The sequence below is a fragment of the Octopus bimaculoides genome, chromosome 4 (assembly GCF_046866305.1).
Source record: "Octopus bimaculoides isolate indiv1 chromosome 4, ASM4686630v1, whole genome shotgun sequence".
Taxonomy (NCBI): Eukaryota; Metazoa; Mollusca; class Cephalopoda; order Octopoda; family Octopodidae; genus Octopus; species Octopus bimaculoides.
In genome coordinates this window covers 145,776,506-145,795,599 of record NC_142931.1, presented here as the reverse complement: position 1 = coordinate 145,795,599, position 19,094 = coordinate 145,776,506, and the positions used below count along the sequence as shown (strand labels likewise).

At 39.1% G+C, this 19,094-nt stretch overlaps 1 protein-coding gene across 1 annotated transcript in view; it reads left to right on the top strand.

The window, feature by feature from the left end:
• The window catches only part of LOC106876478 (ketohexokinase), a 19,960-nt gene extending 4,851 nt beyond the window's left edge, over positions 1–15,109 (top strand). The window contains exons 2-9 of the mRNA XM_089351660.1: positions 4,622–4,758; positions 5,817–5,915; positions 7,010–7,126; positions 7,837–7,971; positions 10,060–10,138; positions 11,395–11,527; positions 11,934–12,048; positions 13,509–15,109. Of these exons, the coding sequence (XP_089207786.1) occupies positions 4,745–4,758; positions 5,817–5,915; positions 7,010–7,126; positions 7,837–7,971; positions 10,060–10,138; positions 11,395–11,527; positions 11,934–12,048; positions 13,509–13,761 (945 nt within the window). The 5' untranslated portion in view covers positions 4,622–4,744 and the 3' untranslated portion in view covers positions 13,762–15,109. The remainder of the gene's footprint in view (positions 1–4,621; positions 4,759–5,816; positions 5,916–7,009; positions 7,127–7,836; positions 7,972–10,059; positions 10,139–11,394; positions 11,528–11,933; positions 12,049–13,508) is intronic.
• Positions 15,110–19,094: the final 3,985 nt, after the last annotated feature.

Sequence of the window (19,094 nt, the reverse complement as noted above, 5' to 3'; positions counted from 1 at the left end):
TGACGTGTGAGTATATGTGTGTGTGAAAGAGAGGTATATTTGCGCGCGCGCCTGTACAAGGGAAATGGGATGGTAATGTTCAACGCTGAAAATGTGTGAATATATGTGTGTATCCGTGTGCGTGTGCAAGAGAATTATGTGAAACTTTATATATATGTGTGAAGTAAAAAGAATCGGAAAAAATAATCTAGAATCCTTGTCCGGTATCGGATCGATCCCAAAATCAAATGACACTGTGCCAGTCACAAGGCTAAACATCCCTGAAAGTTTCATCCGAATCCATCCAGCGGTTCTTGAGATATCTTGTCCACGGACAAACAAACAAACGCGACTGAAAACAATTCCTCCGCCTTCGCTAAGGCGGAGGTAATAATGATTTCTTTTCTTTCTTTTTAAACCATAAAATACATATTTATTTTTCAAAATGAAACAAGAACGAACAGTAACATGGAAAATAATGGTTATTTTTTATACATCCACTTTGTATTTGAATAGTCTCTAAAACTTTTTCCATTTGCAAAGTCTTTGATCAGATCCTCAAAATTAATCTTACCTAACACATGGGCTTCTATACTTAGCAGAGATAAAGACATTCCAAATATTATTTTACCAAGTTTAAAGTGATTTCTTTTGTGCCGTAAACCATTTACCCTTTCTATGGTACCCTTTTCCTTGATTTCCTGAGCAGGTGCTTATTTTGCATAATGTTAATCCTGCCTAGTTTATCGGAAGCCCTCCTTTTTTTTTTTTTGATTTCTGGGGAAATGCCGCAAGCATATCAATTTCCTCACTGGTAACACTGACCGGTTGACCACTTTTCTGTGCATTGCAGATGGACCAAGTCTACTCATATTTGTTAGATATTCTCTAAACTGTTAATCTTGATGGAACTGGTCTTTGAACTGGTCCATTTCTGTCTAACCATTTCTGCATTCTCTGTTTCCCAGTACTGCTTGATGATCGACTTTCGTTCCTCGTTGGTCAAATTACCCGCCATAAAATCAATATCTGAAATTAAGACTAATTATTTTACCTTTGAAATAATTAGCTAAAAAGGACATGGAATCATAGAATTCTTCAAATCATAGCAACAGAGAAATGAAAAGAACATTCCACTCATACAAAGCAATGTATACCTACTTTTGCTCAACCCTGCATGTATGTATTTATGTATGTATGTATGTATGTATGTATGTATGTATGTATGTATGTATGTATGTAGAGCGGGTTAAAATCCAAGCCGTGTCCTCTTGAGATACATCTACTTATTCTAATATTCCAAAAGCGTAAGGCGGCGAGCTAGCAGAATCGTTTGCACGCCGTACGAAATGCTTAGCGGTATTTCGTTTGCCGCTACGTTCTAAGTTCAAATTCCGCCGAGATCGACATTGCCTTTCATCCTTTCGGGGTCGATAAATTAAGTACCAGTTACGCACTGGCGTCGATATAGTCGACTTAATCTCTTTGTCTGTCTATGTTTGTCCCCTCTATGTTTAGCCCCTTGTGGACAATAAATAAACAAGAAACGTTAGCACGCCGAGTGAAATACTTTGCATTTCATACTTTCGGGGTCGATAAATTAAGCACCAGTTGCGTACTAGGGTCGATCTAATTGAATTGCCTCTCCCCACAAATTTTTAAGCCTTGTTCCTAGAGTAGAAACCAATATTCCATAAGACTTGAATATATATGCAATCAAGAGATTGGAAAAATTTTTAGTATTTTTTATTCATCATTACATGTGTTTCATTTGGTAGTAGGAGTTGCAAAAGTGAACGTGTAATAGAAAACATGTTAGAGATGTCCTGTTAGAAATTCTTCAGACAGAGAATCAAATAATGTATGTGTGTGTGTGTGTGTGTGTGTGTGTGTGTGTGTGTGTGTGAAAGGTGAGGTGAAGACGCATGGCTCAGTGGTTAGAGCGTCGGGCTCACAATCATAAGGCACTGAGTTCGATTCCCGGACCGGGCTGTGTTTTGTGCTCTTGAGCAAGACACTTTATTTCACGTTGCTCCAGTTAACTCAGCTGTAGAAATGAATTGTGATGTCACTGGTGCCAAGCTGTATCGGCCCCTTTGCCTTTCCCTTGGATAACATCGGTGCCATGGAGAAGGGAGACTTGGAGGAGAACTTTCTAGGTTCAATCCCATGGTCATTCATGACCGAATGGAATCTTTGCTCTTATTTATGTATGTGTGAAGGCGCGTGGATTAGTGGTTATGAATATATCCGGCGCGCGATCGTAAGGTCATGAGTTCGATTTCTGGCGGCGCTTGGTGTCCTCGAGCAATGCACTTTATTTCACCTTGGTCCAATCTACTCGGCTGGCAAACAATGAGTTGTACCTGTAATTGAAAAGGGCCAGCGTTGTCACACACTGTTTCACGGTGAATCTCCCAAAGAATTACGTTGAGAGTATGTGTGCTTGTGGAGTACTCGGCCACTTGGTTAAATTTTACGAGCAGGCTGCTCCGTTGATCGGATAACTGGAATCTTCGTCGTCGTAACCGACGGAGAACCGGTTATGTGTGGTTCATTCTGTCCATTCGAAGATCTTCTGTCGTAACTGTTTCAGCCATTGCTTAGCTTTTTTTTTGCTAATCGTTGTGTGTGTGTATGTGTGTGTGTGTGTGTGTGTATGTATGTATACGTCTACGCACATATATGCATACACATATGCATAAACAAGCAAACGTGTGTGTGTATGTATGTGTGTGTATGTTTAAGAACGAGTATCCATGATACCACTTATCTCTACCCTTAAACACACACACACACACACACACACACACACACACACACATACATACACGCACACGCGCAGCTATCACTCAAGTTTTGTAAGTGGTCACTCGTTTTGCTAGAAGTAACAGCCACACCTTTCTGAAATCATACCCGACTGTCATAAAAAAAGATAGGATGGTCATGGCCAGAACGCTCTTGATCATAAAATCTACTCAATAAAGGCTGGACCCAGGGTTAAACGTAACCATAAACCGCTTTCTATTTCTAAGTGGGGGATCAGATATTTATTGCGTAGCTGGAAGCATTCGGAAAATGCAAGTATGATAATAATAATGATAATAATAATAATAATAATAATAATAATAATAATAATAATAATAATAATAATGATAATAATAATAATAATACAGTAAACATAAGAGCACCACAGCAAACCACAGCACATACCCAAGGTGCACAGAGCTGCGCTCGGTAGTGAAGTGAAAGCACGTTATAAAAATAAAACTACTGAACAATAATAATAATAATGATAATAATATATGACAATATATAAACGATAATGTATGTTTTATTATTACAATCTTATAATAGACACAACAGCGACAGCAGATACGTAGCGGAAATGTTGAACCTACGAACGTACGAGCATTTTTGTGAGGGTGCGCGTCCCTCTTTCTCTCGTTCTCTCTTTCACCCTCTCTCTACTTTCCTCTCTTTGTTTTTTCTCTCTCTTTCTGTCACTCTACACTCCCCCCCCATCGTCTTTCTTTCTTTGTTACCCCCCTCACTCCGTCAATTTTTACGTAGCTTTCTTCCTTTTATCCTGCTGCATTCTTTCTTTTTTTTTCTCTTCTTCATTCACCGCTCAAATGGCTTAGCTTTTCTTCTTCTTCTTCTTCTTCTTCTTCTTCTTCTTCTTCTTCTTCTTCTTCTTCTCCTTCTCCTCCTCCTTCTCCTCCTTCTCCTCCTCCTTCTCCTCCTTCTCCTCCTCCTCCTCCTCCTCGTAGTTCTTTTTCTTCTTCTTCTTCTTCTTCTTCTTCTTCTTCTTCTCCTCCTCCTCCTCCTCCTAGTTCTTCTTCTTCTTCTTCTTCTTCTTCTTCTTCTTCTTCTCCTCCTCCGCCTCCTTCTTCTTCTACTTCTTCTTCTTCTCCTCCTCCTCCTCCTCCTCCTCCTTTTCTTTTCTTCTTCTCCTCCTCCTCCTCCTCCTCCTCCTCCTCCTAGTTCTTCTTCTTCTTCTTCTTCTTCTCCTTCTCCTCCTTCTTCTTCTACTTCTTCTTCTTCTCCTCCTCCTCCTCCTCCTCCTTCTTTTCTTCTTCGTCTCCCCCCTCCTCCTCCTCCTTTTTCTTCTTCTTCTTCTTCTTCTTCTCCTCCTCCTGCTCCTCCTCCTGCTCCTCCTCCTGCTCCTCCTTCTCCTCCTGCTCCTCCTCCCTCTTTTTCCTCCTCCTCCCTCTTTTTCCTCCTCCTCCCTCTTTTTCCTCCTCCTCCTCCTCCTCCCCCTTCTTCTTTCTCTTTTTCTCCTCCTCCTCCTCCTCCTCCTCCTCCCCCCTTCTTCTTTCTCTTTTTCTCCTCCTCCTCCTCCTCCTCCTCCTCCTCCTCCTCCTCTTTCTTCTTTTTCTTTCATTTCTCTCTCTCTCTCTTATTAACTAACAACTACAGTGACATTGCACAACGTACCTTCAGCTTTGTGAGAGAATTTTGATAGAGAGAAGAGGACGGACTCACACACACACACACACACACACACACACACACACACACACACACACACACACACACACACACACACACACACACACATACACATCCAATCAGAATTCTTCCCCAATTATTTTACCTTTATTCACTTTAAAAATCTTGTCATAATTCTACATTGCAGTTTGATGAACCAGCAGCAATGATACTTCGAAGTCACTATCAACTTTAAACCAAAACCATAGAAAAAGTACACACACACACACACACACACACACAAACTTCTGTTTATAAATGACAACCAGATATGTCTCACCTGCGGTAAGTCTTAATCTATTTCTTAATAATAATCCCTTCTACTGGAGGCACAAGGCCTCAAATTTCTGGGGAGGGAACTGGTCGATTACATCGACCCCAGTTTTTCACTGGTACTTGTTTCATCGACCTCGAAAGGATAAAAGGCAATGTCAACTTCCGCGGAATTTGAACTCAGAACGTAGCGGCAGACGAAAAACCGCTAAGCATTTCGTCCGGCGTGCTAACGGTTTTACCAGCTCGCCGATAATAATAATAATTTCAAATTTTTGCACAAGGTCAACAAAGTCGATGACATTGACTTCAATAATTAACTGGTACTTATTTTATAGACCCCGAAAGGCAAAATCGACCTCGGTGGAATTTGAACTCAGAATGTATAACCGGAAAAAATGCTGCCAAGTATTTTCTCCGATGTGCTATCAGTCCTTTTTACATCAGGCCTGAAATTTTGGAGAAAGGGTTAGTCGATTACATGGACCTCAGTATTCAACTGGTACTTATTTGATCGAATCGACTTCGGTGGCACTTGATCTCAGAAGGCAAAGTCTATCTCGGCTGAATTTAAAATCAATGTAACAATAACAATCCTTTCTACTATAGGCACAAGGCCTGAAATTTTGTGGAGGGGAATAATCGATTACGTCGACCCCAGTTTTTCACTGGTACTTAATTTATCGACTCCGAAAGGATGAAAGGCAAAGTCGACCTCAGCGGAATTTGAACCCAGAACGTAAAGGCAGACGAAATACTGCTAAGCATTTCGCCCGGTGAGCTAACGATTGTGCCATAATAATAATAATAATAATAATATTAATAATAATAATAATAATAATAATAATAATAATAATAATAATAATAATAATAATAATAATAGAAATCTAAGATCGTGAAATGGCACATGAAATACGCTGTAGTATTTAGTTGCAAACCTCTATGTGTTGGGTTCAAAATCCACTGATGCCGTATTAATGCATTAACACCTGTTTCTTTTTACGTCAGTTTTTACTTAAACAATGACAAATGTTTCGAGCAATAACTCAGAGTCCATTTACATTTTTCAGCGATTCAGAAGAGAAACCGAAGGTTTTATTCGTTGGTTTAGTGTGTATCGATATTGTAAACATTTGCCCCAAATACCCGGACGAAGATACTGATACACCGTAAGAATTTCTATTCTTTTATTATTATATTCTTTCAGTGGTTTCATTCTTTAGACTGCGGCCATACTGGGGCATTGCCTTGGTTGGTTTCAAAAGCTTTGCCGAATGTCTATTCAGTTTCCATTTTTGGTATAAAGTAAAACATTTCGTTGCCATCTTTTAACAGGAAATGATTAATTTAGATCAAAGGTTCTTAACCCATTTTGGCCAAAAGACCCCTTTTGACCCTTGGAGTCACAAATGACCCCCTAGAAAATATTTTTGTTTTTCAATATACTACTTATTTTGACATCAGCAAATAATGATAAAAAAATGGATGTTGTTTTATATATGCACTTGTATGCAGTCGGGGGTACAGATGTGCAAATTGAAATGCAAAAAAAAAAAAAAATGAAATAATGAATTGAAAGTTTGGTAATTACGTTTATTTCCACCACGTGACACTTATGAGACCAACGTGTTGTTTATCGAAAGAGTGCTCTTTGGTACAAGAGAGCTCCTTTGCTCCAAAACACCCCCCTCGAGCTCCAAATGTCCCCTGTTGAGAACCCTTGATTTAGATTGAAGATTTCAATAAGACTTTTGCAATTAAAGAGTTGTCCGTTAATTACTGGAATATTATTTCAATAATTTCATTTGCAAAGTACATCCGTGCAAATATTTCATTTAAAAAATATAACATTATTTACATTATTTACATTTGACGGATATTTGTCCTCGTCTCGTTTGTTGTTCACACAACGTTTCGGCTGATATACCTTCCAGCCTTCATCAGGTGTCTTGGGGAAATTTCGAACCTGGGTTCTCATTCCTAATTTCCAACAAAATGCCGATGTAGTTCTGATGATAGACATAAAACGGCTGCTCCCCGGAGCCCGTTTCGTTATCCGCACTTTTCAACTGTCTCAATGTCTATTTAGGTTGTTTCACGGCGGCAAAGACAGCGAAGACAATATCACAACACCAGACTAAATAAATGTTTAAATGTATCAGTTATCTAATTAGATATAATCAGTAATTATATAAATCGCTCCCTATTTAATTATCATCATTATACTTAATTCTCATTTGTATTTTTTGTTCTCGTATTGCAGAGTTCTTCATCAAGAATGGAGACGAGGTGGTAACGCTTCGAATAACTCTACTGTTTTGTCCCTCCTTGGACAACCTTCTGCATTCTTCGGAAGTATGGCCAGCAGCTACGAGAAAGCGTCAGTTTTCATATCTTTAATATCTCTTTAAACTTATCATAGAAGTTCAGGGTGGCTGTGTGATAAGAAACGTGTTTCCCATCTACATGGTTCCGGCATCTATGTCTTTCCATTGTGTAGCTCACGCTGTGGGACTGAACCCGGAACCATGTAGTTGAGAAGCAAACTTCTTACCACACAGCCATGCCTATATATTATATATAAGTATTAGACAGTTTAAGTATATATTAACTAAATTTGACTGAAATTAATGTGTGAGCTTTTGGCACAACCGGATGTGCAAGGAGCCGTGTTAGCGTTGATTTGTAGGTTCGATTCTGGCTGGGGTTAGCTCATTATTTTTCAGTCATTTGTGTGTATTTAAAAATTGTCGCTTCAAATTGTTATGATATATTATTATACAGTAATATATATATATATATATATAAAGTGTGTATCTGTGTGGAGAGGTTGAATTATATTTTATCTTTTACTTTGGAGGGATCCAAAGGGCGATTTCTAACAAAGATTCTTCATATTTTTAGTTTATACACAACTAAACCCAACTAGACTCTTTAGTATGCTCTCAGTTTTTCATAAGGATAAAATATGTAAATTGTTGAGTTTCTGTGGGATACCTTTCCATAAAATTCTCATAACACACCATTTATATATATATATATATATATATATATATATAGATATATACTCACTCACAATCTGTGTTGCAGGTTTCTTATCGAAGACTTCGCCAAATATAATATCGACATATCCAACTGCATCTTCCACGATGGACACATCAATATTCAGACAGTGGTGCTTATTAACTCTTTGAATGCTTCTAGAACAATCCTGTCTCCCCCGATGTAAGTTATACTCTGTTTCATGTTTGCTGGTTTTTCCTTCACTATTTTTTATTCCCCCCCCCCCCCCCCAACCCTCTCTGTCTGGATCGTTTTTCGTATTACATTCTATTCATTCACTCTTCGTCGGATTGTAATAAAAATCGTCTCCGAAGAAAAGTTTAGTGCCAAATGTTAAAATTTTTCTCGTAGAAAACCAATTTATTCTAATTTTTAACTTTTTACTGAACTTAAATGGCATATAAAACAATTTTTTCCCCAAAATCTGCTTTAAAAATCCCCCATAAGTACTTTATGCAAATTTGGTTTAAGTAATACAAGCAATGATGCTTTATAATCTTTTTTTTTTCCTGAATATGCGCTGCCGAAAATGTGACGCGTGAAGTGTGCGCATGCGTCTTTTATACTATCAAAAACAGTTCAAACCAACATATTCTAAATTTTAACTATTTATATTCCTTAACTAAATCTATAGGCATTAAATAGGCACCGAGTCAGTGGAGTCGTTGAAACCTCGGCTGCACTATTTTTTGGTGATCGTTTTATTTCGCTGCGCTGCCCTGAGTTCAAATCCCGTTGAGGCCAAGTTGACCTTTCTTCCCTTCGGGGTCGATACATATAGTACCAGTCATATAATTGGCATCGATTCTTCTAACTTTTTTTCTTTTTTTCCAAACCCGAAGAAGGACGATCTCCGCCACACATCCACCAAATGATCCGGCCGTATCCTTGTGACTTCACTATATGGTACCATCGTACCCCTATGACTTCACCAAAAGTTGAGGACAGAAAGAAGGGTTTATCAATTGCTGATACATTCTGTCACTAGTTCGCTCCGTCCCAACTGTTTACTTACATTCGATCGGTTCACATTACTTTGTATAGATGCCATGAGGAAGTTCAGTTAGTCCACATTATTCTGCAATGGGCATATGACCAGTTTCCCGATTTCTTTGGCGCATATATTCCTCCCGGGACGGGACGCTGATCCGTCACAGGATTATTCATTTTTGCCAGCTGAGTGGACTGGAACAATATGGAATGAAGTGTCTTGCTTAAGAGCACAACACATTGCCCGATCCAGGAATCGAAACCACAATAAGACATGCGCTTCTACATACCACGAAAAGTTAACTTTCATTAATTCAATCTGTTCCTTTAGTACCGCCATTAATAGCTGACAAAGACGATTACAAATTTCTTGGGATCCTAGAGATTACGTTAATAAATGACATGGTCATGTGATGGTCACGTGAACGGGATTATATTACAGGGTTTGTTCTTCGGAAACAGCTTCTGTTATAGAGAAGACGATAGGCTTGTAATATTTACAAGTCTCCGGGCGTTACCGCCTCGAGTTTTCACACTCATAGGGCCGGTTACCAGATTTCTCATTTGATAAGTGACCGTAATCGCAACAGTCCGGCCCCCACGGGACGCCAGGTCATTGCAGAGTGACCCATTTACAGCCGAGTGGACTGGAGCAACGTGAAATGAAGTGCTTTGCCCTCAAATACAACCCACTGCTTGATTCGGGAATCGAAACCACGATCTCGCGAACATATCGCTTCTTATTAGTAGAATAAAAAGAAAATCAGAACAACGACCATGCACATAAAATGTTTAAGATGTGATAAAGTAAAGCATTTCCTTTGTGATCACAGAAAATATGCAAGTCCCATACATAAGTTTTGTAGAGGCGCAATGGCCCAGTGGTTAGGGCAGCAGACTCGCAGTCGGAGGATCGCGGTTTCGATTCCCAGACCGGGCGTTGTGTGTGTTTATTGAGTGAAAACACCTAAAGCTCCACGAGGCTCTGGCAGGAGGTGTTGGCTACCCCTATTGCACTCTTTCGCCCCAACTTTCTCTCACTCTTTCTTCCTGTTTCTTGAGTAACGCTGCGATGGACTGGCGTTCCGTCCAGCTGGGGAGAGGAACACATACGCCATAGAAACCGGGCCCATGAGCCTGGCTAGGCTTTAAAAGGGCGCATTGATAGATATATAAGTTTTAGTCTTATGTATAATGACTGTGCGGTCATATGAAATACACAAGTCTCATTTATGTTTTTGTATGTTTTTTTCTTTTTAGAAACCTTCCTTCGGTAACGTTTGAGGAATTCCTGAGAATTGATTTAAATAAGAATGCCTTTAAATGGATTCATTTTGAGGTCAGTATGCTTTAAACTATTTTAATTATTTATAAAATTATTAAAACTAGTTTAGTTTTACGATACATCTTACGGATGCTCTGGGATACATCGTCAATGATGTATCTGGAATCTCCGGGGGTTTGAAGTCCTTCAATATTAGACCCCGCTTCGCTCAGTTGATCGAGTCCCAGCTTGCACTGGCCTACCATCTTCATCTAAAGCTACCATCTAATGACCTTCTCTGCAGCTTCACTGATAGAATCTATGGCCCTCCTCTTTGTTGCGCCAGCAACTCCCATCCCAGTCAAAGTTTTGCAGAATGAACGCCCTAAAAACCTCGACAGCCTCCTTCCATTGCCTCGTAACAATACCTGCCAGTTTCGATTACTGCGCTGTCCTACCAGTTTCTGGTACTTGGCCAACTTCCTGCCATGAGTTTCCCCCATGTGGTCTTCTCAGGGCACAGTTAGTTCCCACATAATCACTTGTTTGGTGGAATTTGAGACAACCGCTATATCTAGATGGTGTGTTATTAGTCTAACGTGCTGCTGCAACTTTAACCGTTTCCCGAGACCGACCCTCATCTACCAGCCTGGAGCTGTGGAAAAGTAGCCATGAAGCTGATTCACGTTTCACAGAACTGGGCTTCTCTTTTGACTCTGAGACAATGATGGCGTTTTTCCTTGGTGGTATTTACTGGACTGAATGGTTGTTGATATCACCCTCGCAATTGGTTATTTCTAAAATTCTGTGGATTAGAACAATGAACAGGTAAAATCCTTAGAGCCTTCGTACAATATGTCTTGCTGTATTTTTTCAGGCTGTTTGCTTTCTTAGTTCAAATTTCGCCGAGGTTCAACATTGCTTTTCATCCTTCCGGGACTGATTCGAAAATAAAGTCTCGTACAATCAAGAACTGAGATCGATGTCATCGATTTCCCTCCCCCACAGTCTTGAGTCTATTAAAAGAATCATTATTTTTTGCGGATTGCAAGAATCGTTCGGCCCGGAAGCAGAGGCTGTCAATCTCCAAAGCTGCAATGAGTTAAAAACGAATTCTTAAGAACGAGGCTCTCTAAATTATCATAGGAAGCTCCTCTCCGGGTCCCTGATTAGTTAACCGCTCCACCTTCTTATAAGTCCTACATGGAGATAAATGTCTAGCAGAGACATACATGAAGTAAATTGGCTGCGACTAGCGCGTGCAAAGTCTTCTTTGTTAACAATAGCAGAATGTCTGCGGCACCTCCTTTATTTCAATCATGTGTTGGCAGGCTCTAAGTGGTACCGAAAATATTCGGCAGCTCAAGAAAATTCTCCAGTACCTTTCCGATACCAACCGATCGAAAAACGTAGAAGAAAGAATTATAACGTCTGTTGAAGTCGAAAAACCGGAAAAGGAATTTGGTAAGTCGAAGACAATCGTTTCCCAGTTTCTAGACAAAAAATAAATATTATACGGAGTAAATGATACGATTTAGTGGTACCAAGGGTCAGGACAGTGAACTAACGAAGGGGATACAAGTATTAAGTTCCATGATTTAATATAGGAACCAAATCTCCCGCAACTACATACACACACACACACACACACACACACACACACACACACACACACACACACACACACACACACACACACACACACACACACACACACACTCAAAGACGCACAAATATACACACAATAAACACGCACATGCTAATATACACACACGCACATTATGTGTAGACCCGATAATGTACTTATTACCGAATACTGTGTCATGAATATACTAACTGTGACCTGTATATTTTCTATCTTATCGTTTAGAGATTCTCTTGTGTGAACCAAATTATGTGTTCCTTGGCAAAGACTACGCTAAATTCCGAGGATATTCCTCCATGGAAGAAGCAGTCACAGGATTGGCAAGTTCCTGTCCACAAAGGTAAACAGAGTCGAGATTGCCAACTGACATCTTTTTGTTTTACTTAATTTAATGGCGAGAAGAAGAAATGTTGTGTGTCTAAGCTGTTGAGTGTTGAGTGTTGTTGAGTGTTGAGTGTTGTTGAGTGTTGAGTGTTGTTGAGTGTTGTTGAATGTTGAGTGTTGTTGAGTGGGACTGAGTTTCTTGATTAAATTCGTAGAAAATACTCAAAATTATTAAGAGGGAGCAGATTATAATAAACCTCAGAAAGAAATTTTGTTGCGTCTATCTATCTATCTATCTATCTATCTATCTATCTATCTATCTATCTATCTATCTGTCTGTCTGTCTGTCTGTCTGTCTGTCTGTCTGTCTGTCTGTCTGTCTCTCTCTGTCTCTCTCTCTCTGTCTGTCTGTCTGTCTGTCTCTGTCTCTCTCTCTCTCTCTCTCTCTCTCTCTCTCTTTCTCTCTCTCTCTCTCTCTCTCTCTCTCTCTCTCCTCTCTCTCTCTCTCTCTCTCTCTCTCTCTCTCTCTTTAAGAAATTATATTACATATTTGATAATCTAACGCTGTTAATACGATTAATAATTTTTACCTTCAAAACTTCTCAAATAGTCCGTTGCCTTCACCTAAAAAAAAAAAAAGAAAAAAAAGATTAAAAAAACGAATGCAGCGATGTAGCACGATTCTTTCGTTATAGCCTTAATCCTGCAATCTCGAGCGAGCGAAGTGCGTTGTTGATGCTGTTGTTGTGGCGTCTCGAAACGTTTTCGTCCAGTCGAGTCAGTGGGAAGGATGTGTGCGTGTGTGTGTGTGTGTGTGTGTGTGTGTGTGTGTGTGTGTGTGTGTATTTGTGTGTGTGTGGATGTGTGTGTGTGTGTGTTATGTGACACCAGTTTTATTCTCGTCCTATTTGGTACAGGATAAAGAGTGTCCCACTCCCTCAATAACTTACAACATTACGCGGGGCCATCTGATTAGTTCGTAGGGTGACATCAGCCAGTAATTACATATTAGCTAGTTTCTTTACTAGCATTCATTTAATATCCACTAACCAATTAATTAACATAGATTTATTTCATTTTTGTATTTGCTTAGCAAGATTCTTGTTGAGGATTCGTGTGTTGAAACTAATCTTTGGGAGGGTCATCATGCCAATAATAGTAGCACACGCACTGATTCAATCCCACTTTATTGTTAGTTAAATTTAACCAACTAACTGATCAATCATTTATTTAATGTGTTGACTAAAAAGATCAATCGGTTGTTTGTTAGTCAAAGTCCTTTCGTCGCTATTCGCGACCTTCTCAGTGACTTGTCCTCTCTCTTCAAAGTCTGTTCTGAGATATTTAACCAACTGACTAACAATAAAGAAGTGATATTGAACCAGTGCGTGTGTTATAATTATTGGCGTAATGACCCTCTCAAGACATAACATAGATTTAATATTCAATTAACATTGAATTTTAATGTTCTTTCAGTGAAGCTCTGATATGTACGTGGGGCGAACAGGGCGCCACCTGTCGACTTTCAAACGGAGTAATTTACCATAGTCCTGCAGAAAATTTAACAAGCCCCGAGGATTCATTAGGCGCCGGAGACACATTCACAGCCGGCACAATTTACTCTCTGCTCCAGGGACTTTCTGTAGAAGATGCCATAACATTTGGATGTCGTTTGGCCACCACAAAATGTAGCATGAATGGCTTCGACGGACTCAAAAACTTTACATGAGATAACAGTTTTGTCTCAGCTTCTATTACCTGCCTCTACCTTATGTGGAATACTGTGGCCCAGAGTTTGTCTTCCTAATTGTATGAAGTAACACGCATAACGTATCATAAATTATATAGACTTTCTCTTGATATTTAAATGGCAATGCTCTTGTTTTCACGCAAACTCAAAACTTCTATTCACTACAGTTCTATATTTAAGAGATGAGGAATTATGTACATTATGTACATTATTTACATTTGACGGATATAAATAGATCGGGTATAGCTGATCATGTATGGAAAGGCGGACACCACCTTTCCCTGTGGGATGAAGTTAAAATAATAGACAGAGAACACCACTGGAAAATACGAAAACTAAAAGAAGCATCACATATGCTAGGACACAACAACCTCCTAAGCGGACCAAGTGCAGATATGAACAGCATATGGGAACCAGGATTAAAGAAGGATAGAAAAAATATTAGATTTATAAGCCCTAAAAATTCACTCCATGTGGAGTACCTTTAGTAGAAAGGATTATTATTATTATTATTATTATTATATATCGATATAGAAAAACTTGATTTAGCATAGACTATAGCTATATGTTTGCAGGGGAGAGCACTCTTACAGCGCAAGACAATGCTGTGGGAGATAATTGCGGTTAATACGTAAGGCTGCATTTTTACCAAACTGGAAAAATATATGGTCGTCGTCGTCGTTGTTGTTGTTGCTACTGTGACTATTTTTTAGCTGCAGATCATTTATAATTGAAAGAAAGCCATCATCATAAGCGCTCCAGCTGCGGCAATACCGTCTTTTTGTACACTTAAGAGTGCCTTGGCTAATTTTTCGTTATGATAACATTTCAGAGAATCTAACTGCTATTTACTTGCTGGAACGTATCGAGGAATTGACACCAATGCCCCAGTATGAGCGGTGACAGGACAAATCATTACCAGTGAACGTCGTAGTGGCGTCTCGAAACGTTTTCGTCCAGTCGGGTCAGTGGGAAGGATGTGTGCGTGTGTGTGTGTGTGTGTGTGTGTGTGTGTGTATTTGTGTGTGTGTGGATGTGTGTGTGTGTGTGTGTGTGTGTGTGTGTTATGTGACACCAGTTTTATTCTCGTCCTATTTGGTACAGGATAAAGAGTGTCCCGCTCCCTCAATAACTTACAACATTACGCGGGGCCATCTGATAAGTTCGTAGGGTGACATCAGCCAGTAATATCGGAAAAGTGTAATTACACAAGTATTTGAAGTCAGAGTTTCGAATCTCGGAGCGAACCCGTTACCTCAACTTTTGACTTTCTGTATTTTCGTTGTTGTTAATTGTTTAGTCGAGCCGAATATAGTGTATATACTCATTCTGTTGCGTTGTTATAAATTATTTAGCTTTGGTTTGTATTTCTTAATGAATATATTTTCCTTATGTAATCAGAATTACACAGAAGCGTACCCGATGCTTTGATATAAAAGGAAAAATTGGTATTTGGGGTGTTTGTTTGTTGGGCAAAGATCTAAATGTTTACTCACGAGTATTTTTCTGCACCTGGGATCACGTATCAGTTGATGGTGAACTGTCATCAACTAGAATATATTTTGGGAAGTAACACTAATTCAAATATAAAAGTTAAGTTGCTATCTTGGTTAGTGACACGAATGTAATCTCGAACCACTCCCTTCTGCTGTGCCGTGTTTCAGCCGAGAGACTGGATCCAGTATAAATGACCAGTTATGTAACAACATCAATGTTAATACAAATGACAAGTTTCCGTTCATGCTAACATCTGTGTTTAATTCTGCTTCCTGTTCTTATACTCTTCTTATGTAATCGTATGCTGTTATTTACTGTAATCGTTTGACATACGGATATGTTGTCTCTTAATATATAAGACACTAAACACCTCCTTCGTTCCTTTAAGTATGTTACCATAGAGTGACCTCCCTTGTAAGTCACATCCCTCCAGCTCATCTGTTTTAACAGACTCTCGCGGTTAGTCGTAAAGCTGAAACATGTTGATACGTAATAATTATTTGGTTAGGTGATGTTTGTTGCTTATCTTTTACGATGGTTTGAACACAGACGAGGACGTATCTATAAATAAATGAAAGTGTTTCTGAGTGAATCCAATTTCAAAAACCTTCTTACTTATGTCACCGGCATAATTTCCTGTTTGGGAAATATTTCCAACGACACCGGCTCCTGAATGTTTTTATCATTATTTCTCTTAATGTAATTATAACGTGTAATGATTAATATCGTCGTATCTTGTATGGTGATTAATATAATTATGATATTTTGTGAGAGTGATAAATATAATGATGTTACGTAAGAAGATTAGGATGAGACTCAAGACAAGAAATTGAACCACATTAGATTAGAAATAATGATTTCTCAGCTTTTAAAGACTTTCTCGATAATCAATATGGAGGATGTTAATCATTCGAACTCTTCCAACGCAAATGTCTTTAATAATGTAGATACAGTTACAATGACATACAATGGCGATGCAGGGTGGTAATCACTATTTTTTAAAAGAGAAAAACTAGAGACGATGCTTTATTTACAGGGAATCTCCTTATTGAACCTCCTTATTGAGCCTCCCCAGTAAAGTCTACGCTAGATGTCTGGGAAAGTGTTGGAGGGAAAGTGTTGCGCTCAAACTTGTTGAAGAGCTGCGTGGCTTCCGTTCAGGACACGGCACAACCAACCAGATATTCACTCTATGACAGGTCTTCGATAAACGATAGAAATATTGTTCTCTACTCTAGGCACAAGGCCCGAAATTTGGTGGGAGGGGGCCAGTCGATTAGATCGACCCCCCAGTACGCAAGTGGTACTTAATTTATCGACCCCGAAAGGATGATAGGCAAAGTCGACCTCAGCGGAATTTGAACTCAGAACGTAAAGACTGACGAAATACTGCTAAGCATTTCGCTCGGCGTGTTAACGTATCTGCCAGCTCGTAGCCTTAAACGATAGAAATATTGCGAAGAGGTGTACGCGTGCTTTGTAGACGTCGAAAAAGCATATGGCCATGGGTTGAAAGACATGCTGGGTAGGGTTTCGCAGCGTTTTGGGTTTACAGGAAAATTTCTGGCTTCTGCAAAGTTCCTTTACGAATGGTCACATGTCTGTGTTTGTGTAACTGTTTCTATGTCTGTATATATATATATGTCTCTATATATGTCTGTATATATATATATGTCTCTATATCTGTTTAAGGCGTTTAACATCTTCGGCCGAATTCCATCCTTTCCAACGGCCTCGCCCCATTTGAACGCTGTCATCTCTTCTATAACTTCAGTTTCTGAGAAATAAATCTTCGCCCCTTGATGCACCATGTGTCTGTCAGAAGATTCTATTACGACTGGATTCAGATAAGCAAAAAATCGTCTTTCCCTCCCAATAATGTTCCTCTTTGGAGAAAGAAGTTCAGCCGAGTTTTTAATGGCTTCTTATTACGATGTCGACGGCTCGTCTACCAGAATAATTAATTAGTCTATGTAAAGTTAGAGTCCAACTTGGCTCCAGTGTCCTTCACTAACTTAGCCTTGGACTTCCAACTGTCTCTGCTGCAACATTTCGCGCCTCAGTGTGCCACCTGTGCAAAAAGGTGACTTGTTTGTCAGCCAGGCTTTAGAAACCCACTGCTTTGCTTAGAGGCATTTTTAACTTCCTGGTCAAATCAAGAAGTCCTTTTGCAACTTGGCGGTCACACAGAGCCACTTTCGTCCACAGTATTTTGTGGTCGAAGAAGAAACTGCTGAGAAAAACTAATCTTAATGATAAATATATCGATAGTTTATTGATAACATAATTTTCAGGAAAGAATTAAGGCGATAGAATTGTAGGGGAGAGCACTCTTACAAGCCTCAGACTATTTCAAGGGATGTAACTCAGAATAAGCGGTGTCGCCGTCAACACTGTTGTTAGCGTTGTTTAGCTCCAGATCAGTCAACGATCAAAAGCGTTCCGGCTGTGGCAATCCTGTATTTTTATACATCTACAATCACACTAGTCAATATGTTCTTTTTTTTGTATAAGACGCTAGGGTGAAATTTTGGAGGATATGGTTGCTTGTTCCTCGTTGGAGCAAACACCCGACTACTGACACCAAAAGCCAAGTGTTTAGCAATAACAGGACAAAGTGATTGCTTGTGTTGAAAGGGAGTCTCCTTGCAGTGACATCGCCCTGTCGGGTCAGTGTGTGTGTGTTGTTATCTCACAAGTTCTGTTCTCTTGCTGTTTAATAAGGGAGGTAACTCATAATAGATTCACAAAAATATCGTTTATATTCAAATAAATGAAATAGGAACGTATCAAAGAAACACACACACACACACACACTTTCTCTCTGTCTCTCACGCACACACACTAAAAAACACACATATATACATACATACGTACGTACCTGTGTGTATTTTCCTCCATTGCGTTTTTGTACCTTTATATATATATATATTGAAGGAAACTGTTCTCTATGTGGCTTGTGTGTTTTCTGTACTCTGGTTATTATTATTTTCTTGTCTACGTTTTGTTTGCAATGTCCTGTACCCAGATATGCACCTATATATACAGGTAGACGCAGGTATGCACATACCTGTACGTATATATGCATATACTCATTTATTGTTTGTTTTATATATATATATGAGAAAGAACAAAGAAAAAGGATAACAGAGTTTCATTGAATATATGTAGTCTTGTTATTTGCATATATCACAATGTTTAGAAAGGGAAGAGATAATGCTACAGCATGACCGCAGTCTCAAAACTAAGAAATAGAAGACTAAAAGCTTATGTATTTGGAGAGCAAACTCAAATAAAAAAATAGCGTATCTATCTGTATGTATGTATGTATGTATATATGCGTGTATGTATGTATGTATATATGTATGTATGTATGTATATATGCGTGTATGTATGTATGTATATATGCGTGTATGTATGTATGTATGTATGTATGTATATATGTATGTATGTATGTATGTATGTATGTATGTATGTGTGTATGTATTTATGTATGTATGTGTGTGTATGTATGCCTGTGTACATGTGTGTGTGTGTGTGTGTGTGTGTGTGTGTGTGTGCACGCGTGTGTTTTTGTGTATGTGCGTATGTAGGTGTGTGTTGTTTACGGAATTCTTTTTATTTTTAGGAACTTCGATAGATATGCATGTATACATCCATCCATCCTTACATACATACATATGTAAATGATAAAAGAAAGGTGTGTGTGTGAAGCCGACCGCGGTTGCAGATCTCGGTGGTATGTATGCATGTGTGTATGTACACACATACATACATTCATAAATACAATACATACATACATACATACATACGTA